This window comes from Misgurnus anguillicaudatus, chromosome 3 (assembly GCF_027580225.2).
Source record: "Misgurnus anguillicaudatus chromosome 3, ASM2758022v2, whole genome shotgun sequence".
In the NCBI taxonomy this organism is placed as follows: domain Eukaryota; kingdom Metazoa; phylum Chordata; class Actinopteri; order Cypriniformes; family Cobitidae; genus Misgurnus; species Misgurnus anguillicaudatus.
Window position 1 is genome coordinate 19589948 of NC_073339.2, and position 13681 is coordinate 19603628.

At 39.4% G+C, this 13681-nt stretch overlaps 1 protein-coding gene across 1 annotated transcript in view; it reads left to right on the forward strand.

The window, feature by feature from the left end:
• The window catches only part of vegfc (vascular endothelial growth factor c), an 83897-nt gene that overhangs the window by 65437 nt on the left and 4779 nt on the right, over window positions 1–13681 (forward strand). The window contains exons 5-6 of the mRNA XM_055205056.2: window positions 3522–3625; window positions 12569–12890. Coding sequence (XP_055061031.2) covers window positions 3522–3625; window positions 12569–12890 — 426 coding nt within the window. The remainder of the gene's footprint in view (window positions 1–3521; window positions 3626–12568; window positions 12891–13681) is intronic.

Below are 13681 nucleotides of genomic sequence, written 5' to 3' on the forward strand. Positions count from 1 at the left end.
AACCACTAGTCCGGTGTTATATATTTTGTCCAGCTGATTACTAACAATATCTATAATGTTTTCAACTACCGTACTTGTAAATTATGAGAAAATTGGTGCCCTAAACAGTGACACGGGGCAGTGCAGTTGCCTGTAAATGACGTTAATATCTACATTACCCTTTGGTACCGCCTTTACTGACAACGTGGACAACGGAAATAATAGCGTCTGTCGGGCCACTCGCTTTTTTATGGTAAGTTTGTTCATCTGAACACTTAATTCTGTGCTGTGTTAACAAACCATCGTATTGGACTAATACTGTAACATCTATGACTAACAATTGCGTTTTGAACATTACATGAAACCTTACATAATAAAAAAACGAATTCATCAAACACAACATTTATAAAACTTGATTACTTTACCTCATGTGTTAACATGATTTCTCGTTCCTGTCTGATTGATGGGCATCAGCGTTTGAGTTAAAGACAACAAATCCCATCAGTCCACGCTGCTTCAGAGCATCATTAATCTACGTCATTGTTATTGATTTGATCTGGCGCCCTCTAGCGGCAAAATGAACATACATAAGAACAGTGTTTTACAATCCTGGTCCTCGAGGCCCCCCTCCCAGAAAGTTTTAGATGTCTCCTTATTTAACACACCTGATTTAACTCATTCTATGCCACTATCTTCAAGTTTTTTTCGCAAGAAGATCAGTTTGTTAATATTTAAACACAGAAGGCAATGTGTCCTGTTTCTGTCTCACCTGTGATCGCGTGCTATCAACAAACCCTGGTGATGACGGCGCAATAAGCGACTTGTCATATTAGATGTATTGCCTTGAGCATACTGCACTCGTGCATTTTACAGTTTTGTCCACGTTTTCTTGAGCATGGCTAGTAGAGTAGACTTAAATGAAGCTGGCGGTGCCTCTATTAGCGTCTTTTCTCCTTCACTTGCCACGCTAAACGGTCCGCGCCACACACACGCACACACCAACACGTGAGGAACTGTGAGGTTGGCAACAGAATTGCATACTTCGAGTTGATTGGACATGTACTTTCATCTAAACACACGCAGAGCTTATTCAGAATCATACATTAGCGGTTTTATGCGTTGTTTTTTTCCTAAACTATATAAAAAAATGCGTGGTCGAATCAAACACGGTGCACCGTGGTGCACGTGCTTCCCGAACCGTGGGAGAATAACAGGATGATTTGATTCTTTACAGAGAACCGTTACACCCCTAATTTACACGGGGCGAATGCGTTAACGCTTGATGGAAGGCTTGTTTGAAGGTGGCCAACAGCCAATCACAGTGGCCGCAACACATGCTCCGGTCTTGCATAAACGTAATTGGCTAGCATACATAAGGCGATCTGATTGGCTGATGCACGTGTTGGTGCTTGAAAAGTTGAGAAATGTTCAACTTCTGCGGCAACGCAACGTTGACGGATTCACAATTCAGTTCGGCCAACATGTGTATATATCAACTTGTGTGCATATCCGTGTATGTGGATAAACCAGTTCTCACCATTAATGTAGCCATACCCCTGAAACGTCAGCTGAACCTGTAATGGAAAAAACTTTCCAAAACTTGTACGAACCCTGGCGAAGTGCATTCGGTCCAGAAATACTCTGTAACACGTCCAACTGCTTTTTTGACACTTTGCATTTGTTTAGTAACCACAAAGTGCAGCTGTTTAATATGAATTTGAATTTAAATAAAGGTGTGATTAATTAAAAAGACATACAAAATTGACAACCAGTGGCCCCCCAGTAACAGGAGTAAGAGTGTAAAGCTGAAATAAAGCTCTGTTGTGTTCTGGTGCCTCATGCATGCTGATAAGTTATTCTGATACCCTCACTCCTTTTTCTTTGTTTATTAAATTTCTCCCATTGACAGTAGAGCCCGACCGATATGCGTTTTTTGGGGCCGATGCCGATACAGATATTAGGGAGTAAAAAAAGACCGATAACGATATATCGGCCGATATTCTTTATGTGTATAGTTCAGTATATACTACAGTATATACTAAAGTACTGTACATAGAATACACTATATACTTTAACATAATATACTGTATATGAATAAATACAATGCAATGCAATGATCACTCACATATGTGGTGATCACTCACAAATGTGGTGATCCAACACTTATATTGATGTGACAAAGATATGTACTATAGGCAAGAAGTTAACAATAAACTTTATTATCCAAAATTAGTTGGATATCAGTGCACTAAACAGTAAACTTGACTTATTATAAATAACTTTAAAACACAAAGAGAACAAAATACATAAAACGTGCATCATTTGCAGTTTTGACAAGAATAACGTTATAAAGAGAAACTTATGAAGTCATTGATTATTAGCTTTACAGTAAGTTGTGTTCTTCACAAATTAGTTAGCCACTCACAGTTACGAAGACAATGCTTGACGGAGCACATACTAATGTACACTATGTTTAATGTTGTGCACAACGTTTTTATAACACAAACCCAGGGTTCCGTGCAAACTTTAGACTTTTATAAAAATAAAGCGTCTTCGCTCCGCCTCTTTTATTTAGCAAGGGTGTAGAGTTGCGCGAGCTTATTGAATCAATTGCTCTGAAATTAGCATGTTAACTAACAACACAAGCAGCAGTAATCTCATATAGTGATATATAAGTGCACGGCTGCGCGTAGTTTAAACGTGTCATTTCTCCGTCTCGCGTCATTTCTCCCGCTTGCGTTTTAACTCGCAAGTCGACAAAGAGACGGATTAAAACACCAAATGTAAGCGGGAATGCGTCTCTCTTGTCCATTTATAATCCAATCGACCAAAGCGCGTCTTAATACCAGGTGTAAAAATGTTGTGAAGAAGACACTGCGTGACTGCAGCCACCTGAACTGAGAGACTGACTGAAGTGAAGGGGGTGGGGGATTGGATGGTGTCACTACAGTGAGTGATCTGGGTCGCCATTAGCAACCAGTATGGCGCACTCTGCTGGACAAACAAGTACTTACATCTTTCAAATGCATTTAATGTGTTCTGTAAGGAACGTTCATATCGGCTTCATATCTGCGGCTTATACGCCGATACAGATATATCTGCGACATGCTCATATCGGCCGATAAAATCGGCAAAACGATAAATCGGTCGGGCTCTAATTGACAGTCACTGCGGAGTCAAGCCAAATGGTATAAAACTGTCTTTCCAGTTCCTTTGAGGTGTGTTTAGTTAAGAGATAAAGTGAGTGATCCAAATAAAACATATTTGTTGCCTGTGAGGTCATCTTTCAAGTCCTCTTTGAAAATCAATGTTATTTTATCCCATTTTATAACTAAATCCTGAAAAGCAAACAAACTCATTTGCAGCCAGCTTAGACACACAGACTGTGATCAAAAGAAGTGTTTTTATGGAATATATATTAGTTTCTGAGTTATAACAGTAAAGTCAACACAAGTCAATTGCTTGTTGAGACTTGATGTGAATACTTTTTTAATTGTAATGCTTCTGTGTGTCTCATTGCTAATCATTTATTTCCTCCACAGATGCCATGTGGCAAATAAAACATGCCCGAAGACACACAGCTGGAGCAATCGCTTATGCAGATGTGTGCTACTGCCTGATCCTCTTCTGTCAAAAACACATTCTGGTAAGTGCTAATTCATAATGCTAACACCCTAAAATTGAGTGTCTGGGTGTGCCTGAATGAAACGTTAGTATGTTATGAAAAATATTGCTCTTGTAGTTTTCTCTTTAATTTTATTTTGTGGAGCAAAATAATGTCTGAGCAAACCTTTAAACTATTTAAGCAGAAACACCCACTGTACCAGATGCATTAAATATTGCTAAACAAGACTACATAAAAATGCAAAGGCAAAACAATTAATTCCTTTATTTGGCTAATTATGTAGGACTTTATATAGTTTAAAACATTTACACGGGGTGGCACAGTGGCTCACAGTTAGAAAGTCCCCGGTTCGAGCCCGGGCTAGGTCAGGAGGCCTTTCTGTGTGGAGCTTGCATGTTCTCCCTGTGTCAGCGTGGGTTTACTCCGGGTATTCCGGTTTCCTCCAGTCCAAAAACATGCAGGTTATGTGATTTAAATATGTCCAATTGCCCCTCCTCCAACATGTGTATATGAAGAGTTTGGTTCCAAAACGCAATAAATCCATTTTGACAAATTTTGGTAAAAACGTGTTTTCTATACCAAGAAAGTGACAAGATGAAAACAACTATTTTCTGTTACAAACTTTCACATAGCATCTTTAGGTTATAAAAACATAAAAAATTCAAATCCATAAGTTGATTTTCAAAGATTTATTATAAAAACGGATAATTTTTTTCCACAAAATGCAATAAATCCATGACAAGTTTTTATTCAAAATGCTATAAATCTATTGAATCAATAGCCTATATAAATGTGCATTCATCTTTGCCATGTTATATTCATTTAGTTGACTAGTTGTACACACTAATTAAAAATATAAACATTAATGTCATTAATCAAAACACTTACTTTGTCATAAGATCACTGTCATTGCGGTTACTTGACGTCCTCGCTTAACGTCTTTCACAGAGATCAGCTGTAAAATGTTTTTGGTCCTGCTCGATTTTCGTTGACTTTGAGTAAAATTATGGAAAGTTTTTCATAAGATCCTCTGGGGTCAATGTGTTAGCATGAGAAGCTTGCTGTCGGGAGAACAAGCACCCGATCGCCTCTCGCGGAAATTATTAGATGTTGATGGCTTACGTTTCTTTCCCGTCACAGAAAACCATCACAGTTTTATCAATGCAATTAAAGTATTATTTTGTTTTGTTTGTTGATCACGAAGTACAAAGTAGATGAGGAAAACTAGGACTCCGTGTACTCAGCGCGTCCGCCATTGTTTGTTTACATTGCGTGACTGGTGGGCTGTAATATCAGAAATGGATTTATTGCGTTCTGTAAAAAAGGAGCAAAACTCTTCATATATTCACTTGTGTGGGTTAACGTGTGTTTGGATAAACCAGTTTCCACCATTAATATACCCATAGATGCTGGAATGGGGTTAAAGTGTCCATAACTTGTTAATCTGGAGTACCTATGGAGTAGTATTACATCCTTCATATTTCCGAAGAAATATTAGCTTCACCGTTTCTTTCGATAACGTATGAAAAATTTGGAAGGAGGAGTTACTAGCTGCGGGAGGAGAGAGTCACGGGTCAACACTTTATACAACACTGACTGGATAACTAATGATTCACTACATGTTTGTGTCGTTTATATAATATGCACTTGCGCGCCGATTTACGACATAACACAGAAGTCTTACTTACCGCATGCCACTCCTGACCCGGTTGGGACTTTTCATTGAAATCCAGCGTTAAACAAACACAAACGCAAAACACAGATGGTACCCCGGATAAACAAACTATATCCATTGTTTCCATAATTCTTCTCCTTACATCCAAAAACACACTTCTTTTGTGCCATTGTTGAGTTTGATATAAAACAAGTGATGCCTGTAACTTGGTGTCCTCGGCTCTCCCGCTGGTTGACATGTGGCCGTGGTTTTCCAGGGGAAGTGCGCATAAAAACAAGTGATACGTATAGTGTACCCCTGAAACGTCAGCTGAACCTGTAATCGAGAAAAACTTTTACGAACCCTGGCGAAGTGCATTCGGCACGGATATACTCTGTAACACTTGGGTGGATGGGCAATAAAATTTCTTTTAATCCATTTTCTAAACCCACACAAAATGTCAGGTAATGTCCAGATCAACAATGATTTATACATTTGTTCCAAGGTAAGTCAAAAAAACAATGTTTTTATCTGTGCTAACGTCATCTAAACGTATTTAATCCCAATCATTACTAAAACAGCATCTGGTAAGTTAGATAGCTTGTGCTAACATTAAGTTAGCTTAAGTTCAGTGCCTCTACATATAGAATTGGTTAAATGTATATATTCATTTAATCTTAACCTCGATCGTGACGACCGTAACATTAGCGTAAGCTTCTCCCGTTTGCATTGTGATCTGTAAACGATCGCTTAGGGGTATAAAAAACACTTAATCCACGAGACGAGACACGGATTCACGAAAACGAGATGAGACAAGATTTTTACACTTTTTAAGAAATCCTCAATTATAAAATAAATGAATGGTTAACAGAAATCACATTATTTTGAAATGTTTTAACTAATCTAGGACTGTCCCTAACAATTATTTTGCTAATTGATAATGACGGGTTTTTTTGTAATAAAAATACACCCAAGGTAGCAATAACTTTAAAATGACATAATAATGATGATGCAATAATAATTGTTTCAAATACAGTATCAAAACAAGTAAACACATTACAGTAATATGTAGCCTTTGTTATTAAAAACAGCATTATGTATTATAACAAATGCCTGCAGGGGGCGCTAACGGACCCGCTTCTGTTACTTTCATTTTAGATCAGGGATGGGCAACTTCGGTCCTGGAAGGCCAGTGTCCTGCAGAGTTTAGCTCCAACCATAATATTAAACACACCTGAAGCAGCCACTTAAGGTTTTATCAGGCATACTACAGTAGAAACTTTTAGGCAGGTGTGCTGAAGGAAGTTGGAGCTAAACTCTTCAGGACACCAGCCCTCCAGGATCGAAGTTGCCCATCCCTGCTTTAGATGCTTACTTTTAGCAACAACGTTTAAATTGATATTTGTCCAATTCTTTACAATAGAAATTCTACAGCCACTGTCATTCTTGAGCAAGAACATGCAGAGATAAAATCGTGTAAAAATTAATCTGCTGAGACCCTTAACATTTGACACTAAGACAAACACAACACACTCAGACAAACATTATTGGAAACCCAAACAAAAAACCACACACAGTAGAAGACAGAATATAATGGATGCACATTGCACTGGAAAAGGTTTAGCCAGAAATTTTACTTTATGCAGATATTGTGCCCATTTCTCAGACGGAAAACTGCAGCCTCCGGAGGTTGCATATGCAGGCTGCTTTATTTTAGTTAACTGAGCATTACATTCACAATTCGTAAGCATATTACAACAATTTATGATTAACTAATTATAATAGTAAACTTTATAATTGGTAATATTATGTAATAGGACATATGCAGTCTACAAATGTGACCTCCAAAGGATGCAGCCTTTTGTTTGAGAAACGGGCAGCATTTCACCTCCATGAGAATCTTATGTATCCCTCTGTGGCATATTTAGGTCCCACTTGGTGGTCCCTCAGTGTCCAAAATATATTAAAAACATCCTGGGACAAGGTGTTCAAACTTGACAGCTTCCATTGTAAAACAGCTAGCAACCGTGTGTTTGTCCCAGCTGGGAACAGTAACTAAGGGGGGGCTGGGCTTAGCCATAGGTCAATTGGTGGTGGCAGTGCAATGGTATTTGCCATTTTACTGTAAAGGAAATACTTTGTAGATGTTTTTTGTAGATAGCCTCTATATTGTTGCTGCAAAAGGAAAACCCAGCATTCGACTATGCAGTAACAAAACAAGGCCTAAAAAACAAGCACTTCAGTCCAAATGTAAACCCCCAAACAGAGTGGAAAACTGCCATAATAGCTGCTCCTGTGGCAATCGGTCAAGAATCTTTCAAGCTAAACAAAAACATCGGCAAGAAAGTGCGTTCAGTTAAAATCAAGTAATTTTTTATTCTCGCCTTCCCAACCAATCTCGAATCAGAGTTCCAGCTCAAGTGTAGGGTGACGTAATGCACGTTTTCGAGAGTGACGCACTTGTTTTCTTCGTTCTGAGTAGATGTGACAGGTTGAACCTGATGTGGATATGAGTCCCTGTGGTGAATGTACTTAAGATTAGAGTGCATAAGCTATGCATTCGAAAGACGCGTAACACTAAACTCAAGTTTTAAGAGAAGCAGATAGCTGATCTCATAATAGACAGAAAGATATACTGCATGTATGAGATCCAGGGTGTAGATACAGGCCACTTACACATATCAGGCCACTGTGTTTTATTTTAAGAGACAGTTTGATTAGGAGCGGACGGTTATGTTCCAGCAATACACTGGTCATTTTTTTACTAAAGTGAAATAAAAGATTTTCACTGAACTCCCCGGTAGAGATTGGGGAGTGCAGTGCATATGTAATTAATTTTCGCTTAAGCAGACACGCTCAGAGGAATTTGGCTTAGTGCTTTGACAGAAAAGCTTTATATTACATCCTCTAATAGCGTATTATCTTGGGGGTCAGCTTACCTTGACCACTAACAGCTAAGCACTGTGGATTTATGTCTTTGCACTTGTGCAATTTTATTGTGCTTTCTCTTGAACATTAAATTATTTTAAAGATATCAAGGGGAAGAGCTTTCTTTGCCGCAGCGATAAGTTACACGAGAGAAATAAATGCCATGCTGACATTAAATTTACATTCTTTAGCAGTGGTGTACAGTATGTTTGTTTTAAACATTAGGGGGAAGAGCTTCTTCCATGCCAAGATACTTAAAAAATTGGGATTTTATTGGGGTAGAATGCAAGATGTAGTTTATTACACTATTTAATCAATCAACTTTTATTATTTATTATTCTGTATCTGTGTAACTGAGTAATATTTTATGTAAATGAATGTGAGACCTGAGGAGAATGGAGATGGGTGCATGAACTGCTTATACTAGTCTTACAAGTTATCTAAAAAGTAGTGTTTTTGGTTAGTAGCCTTATTTTTTTAGGTTTAATTACACAGAATTCATGATAAATTAATGTATTTCATAAAATGTTATAAAACTGGGGCCCCCCTGCACCATCTCGCGGCCCCCCAGTTTGAAAACCACTGGCTTAGACTATTACTTGAGATACAGTCTTACTTAACGGCTGTATTTTGCCCCTGGTTTATTTTCCTCCACCACCTAACATCTTATGAAGGTATCTCCTTGACACTGTTGCTTTAGTTTGCTCACTGGTGGCTCAAGAAATTAAGATTTTGCCCCCATACACCAAAACCCCATTCACACAGACCTTTGGTCCCAGAAAATACCCGTAAAATTGCCAGACAAGCGTCTGTGTAAACACAAACTTGTCCCGTTAATCTTCTGGAATCGTTGCCGGAAATAGGACCTAGTCAGATACAGAGATAACCCTCTGTGTGAACAAGAAGCCACAAGAATGCCGTAATGGGCGTGTCGTAGTGAGGATGCGCGCGTCATCACAACACAAGTTATGGTTCAGCTCCTTACAACGAGAGATAACGTGCATATAAACATTCACCACGAGAAATGTTGCAAACTAGATTGAAGCAGTTATCAGGATATGATAAATGAGATGCATAAACAATGACGCACGTGCCGTAGTGAGGACGCGCGTGTCATGGCAACATGAAGTTGGTTCAACTCTTTAAAATAAGGAATTAACAACATTCACAACGAGAAATGTCAGCAAACTGGACTGAAGCAGATATCAGGTAAGTTAGCTTATATCGCTTCACGTGCTCATTTGAGCTATAATAAACGAAAATACCTGCGCGCCATCCCAACAAGATATATCGTTCAGTTCCTCAAAATGCGGGTTTTAAATGCATATAAACAATCACGATGAGAAATGTCTGAAAACTGTATTAAAGCAGAGATCAGGGAGCTCGTCAAATATCCACTCTAAAGCTGAAATCATTCACCAGCATAGATCTGTGCGTTCACGCACTCCTTTGTAGTCTTATTATAAACAAAAATGCACGCGAGATGTTTCTGGAGAGAGGAATAATAAATACTTTGCAAACTTCAGAGGCTGCGTAGAAGAGAGGGCGGGACTTTTAACAGGTCACGTGTCTTACCGGGACCATCAGATGCCGTGTAATCTTGGCAGTGTGAATGAACAAAAACTCTAACTATTCTGGAAAAATCCAGGATGCCTTTCCCGTGTATTTTACGAAATGTCTGTGTGAAAAGGGCTCAATTTACTATTCCCTACATTATTTCACTAATATAGTCCACTTAAAAATAAATCCCACTTGGGGCAGTCATTAACGGTTAGAGTCTGACTTGTATCCTTATGATCGCCGGTTGGAGATCTTAAAGCCGGCAGTTTGCGCCGCAAGTTTTCCCCAGTTGCTCCCCGGGTGCCGGAGAGCATTTTTTCATGACTTGTAGTGCATGTGTTCACTACTCACTGAATGGGTTAAATGGAAAGGTCAGATTGCAAGTATGAAAATACTTGACAGTCATGTCACTTTGAACTTGGAGTGCCAGAAGTGATGCAGACTCAGGTTTCATTTGGTTCCAATTTTACTGGTTGTAACCTTCTATATTGTGGTGCATCATGGGACTACATGAGTGCACTCGATAGTGCACTATAGGCCCTGTCCCAAATGGCACACTCTGGACATGTGGACTTCCTCAGAGTCCACACTTTGATGATATCATGTAGTGCAGACCTTAGGGACTCTTGACGTGAATCCACGAGGGCGCACCGGAGTCTTATTTTGAAACCGACTTGAGCATCACGCCCAAAAATAGGAAGAGAAGTTGGCCATCAGTGTGACCTCCTCCCTTCCGTCGTCTGATTGCTTTTTCGCAAGGACTTCTGGGGTGGTAAAGTGTGTGGAGCCTGCAGCCTTTGCCAAAGACCGCATTAAGGATGCAAAGGGGGCGCTGAGGAGCACACTTCAAAGCGTAAAAAAATGACAGATGGGCCACCCTATGGACTCGTAGACTAAGCGAGCATGCGCAATTTAAGGTCACGAGACAGAAAGTCCACATAAAGTGTGCCATTTGGGACAGGGCCATATAAGGATATAGGGGGATGTTTTGGACATTGTTTTCTATTATGCTGCCTTAAAAACATTTCTTTGAATATTTTGCAGTGGATTTGTAACAATTTGTGACCTTTTTTTATAGTCGCAAGCAAGCAACTTTACTTATACAGCACATTTACAAACAACAGACGTGGCCCCAAAAGGCTTTAAAAGACAAATAACATAAAAAAAAACATACAGCAATTGAACATAACTTATTAAAAAGCTTAAGAGAATAAACACGTTTTTGAATACGACTTAAAAGTGGCAATTGATGGAGCTGACCTCACATGGAATGGGAGACTATTCCAGAGTTTGGGACCTACCGCAGAAAAAGCGCGAAAAGCTTTTACTTGGTCATAAAGTCAATTGTTAACGCTGTTTGGTGGTCAATGCAATTTTATCTGGGTTGCTCAAGTCTAATCAACCATATGGCCTGGTTTCACAGAAGGTCTTACTAGGTCTTAGTTAAATTAGGATGTTTTAGCATCTTTTTTGATCATGCCTTGGAAAAAGACCTTACTTGTGTGTATCTTGAGACAAATCAATGACACTGGCATATTTTAAGATCTGTCAGTGCAAGTTATTTTCAGTTGAGACCGCTCCAACATTGGTCTTACTGTGCATTCAGACCGCCACCGGCGAGAGCGTCAATAAAAGCTCTGGTTGCACTGTCAACGACGCCACAGAAAAGGCGCAGCAGACGCTCCGAAGCTCGAATGCACTCTCTGAACTCCTCTCAGGCGAAGGTTTCCGCCTTCCGATTGGTCGCCGCCGAACCACGTCATATCTCATTACCATAGAGTTGAGCTGATTTCAACTCTCCTCGACGCTCACGCTGTACATGACGCGCCACGTCGCTGCTCGCCGCCGGCTCTCATTGAAAATGAATGACTTCCGGCCACTTTGACGCTCTCGCCGGTGGCCGTCTACATGCACAGTAAGTCTGTGAATACCCTTAAGCTTTGTCTGTAAAACCGGGGGTAATTTATTTAGACATACAGTATGCCTATATTAGCTGCAAAAATGTTTTTTTAATCACTGTAACAATGCTTGAAACGTGTGGTTTTAAAGGCAATACATGCTGAGAAATCATATGTGGGTTGAATTCACAATGACATATGAATAACATTTAAATAAACAATCCTCTCCATCATGAAAGAACTTTTCAAATGTGGTCACACCAACAAAACCAGACCAGCATGGTACCTTTCCAGTGAAAACTTAATAGTTTTTTTAGTTTTTTTACTGTAACGAAGCAGTTTCCCAAGAAAAATATATAAAATTGCAATTTAAAACGACACTACAAAAATAACTTGAATCTATTGATATGGCACGATTGTAAAAGCAACTCAGTTACGTTTTGTGCATTTTGCAAGGTTCCACAGCTACCACAGCTGTATAGTGAGAACATGCTATCAAAATGTTTATGTAGCCTTTCATAAACTCTTCCCACATGGAAAAGAATAAAGTTCTATTCTTTATAATATGAATTGAATCATTAGAAAACACAAACAGTTGTAACAGGAATTTAATCCCCCTGTCAGCTAAGGTCTTAGGCCACTTTATACGCTCCATGAAGGATTTGAGTAAGCCACCAAGTTCATTGTTTTTAGCAATCTGTAAAGAAAAACATCTGTTTAGATCTTTGGAGGGTAATGTAATGTAAGGAATGCTGGGCAGAAATGTTGTATTGCTAAACAGTTTGTCACGTCTCACAATTGTCCATGCCGGACAATGTGCTTTACTTGCATAACGCTTTGGAAATCAGCCAAGCAATTCCATCGCATTTCCTCAAATGCAGAAATAAGTAATAAAAATAACTTTTTTTCTGTCTCCGTATGAAGACTCAATTGAGCAGGACTTCTGTGGGCCAGACAAAGAGCTGGATGAGGAAACCTGTCAGTGTGTCTGTCAAAAGCAACTGAGAGCAGCAGGCTGTGGACCAAACCGCTACCTGGATAAGAACACCTGTCAGTGCGTGTGCAAAGCCCAGCCCTCTTCCTGCGGGCCCCATCAGAGCTTCAACAAAGACACCTGCCAGTGCACCTGTGCAAAATCCTGTCCCAAGAGCCAACCCCTGAACCCCAACAAATGTGTGTGCGAATGCACAGAGTCCTATAATAAGTGCTTCCTAAAAGGCAGGAGGTTTCAACCAGACACATGCAGGTGAGAATGAGTTTTCTTGTCATTTGAATGTAAAATTATTGCCGTTTATATTTGGGTACCACAGTGGTTCAGTGGGTAGCACTATTCTGCTCTACAAATGCTAAGTGCTGTATCTACGCAAACAGTGAAACTGAGAAAAATGCCCATAAAGTTTTTTACACCAGCCAGTCAAACGTGTTACTGCAATTTTGGCACACACGTTTCTCTGAAATGGGACAAAATTGAACCAAGAGACTTTGTCACAAGACACAACAGATCTCACAAAGCCCATTTCAACCCTTAACTCAATTTTGACCAAATGCATAGTTACTGCACTTTGGCTTTGTAGGGCAGGATTGCCTCACAGTAAGAAGGGCTCGAACCGCTGACAGGGTCATGTGTCGAGACCACATACTCGTCTCTTATCGTCTCTTTGACATACAATTTACAATACTTGGAAGACTTGGAAAATATTATTGTTTACGGTGTACCGGAAATCATCAACTGTGTTTAGACCTTTTTGGCAATACTTCGCTTATGGATGTAATAATCTTCTAGAACAATTTTGTCACGGCCCTCATGAATTCAATCGATGGGCCTACTTACAACTAACAACGATGGCATTGACTAATCATGTACCAATCTAAAGTCAAGAGATTTCAGTGTAATGACTCCTTTGTATAATAAACAGTCAAATACTTCAAGATGTAACGGCATTATCACTGACCACAAATATATCATGTACACAAAAATAAGTGAGAGTTTTAATAGCTAAATAACAACCACAGTTGTTTAAGGCTTCAGGGTATTGA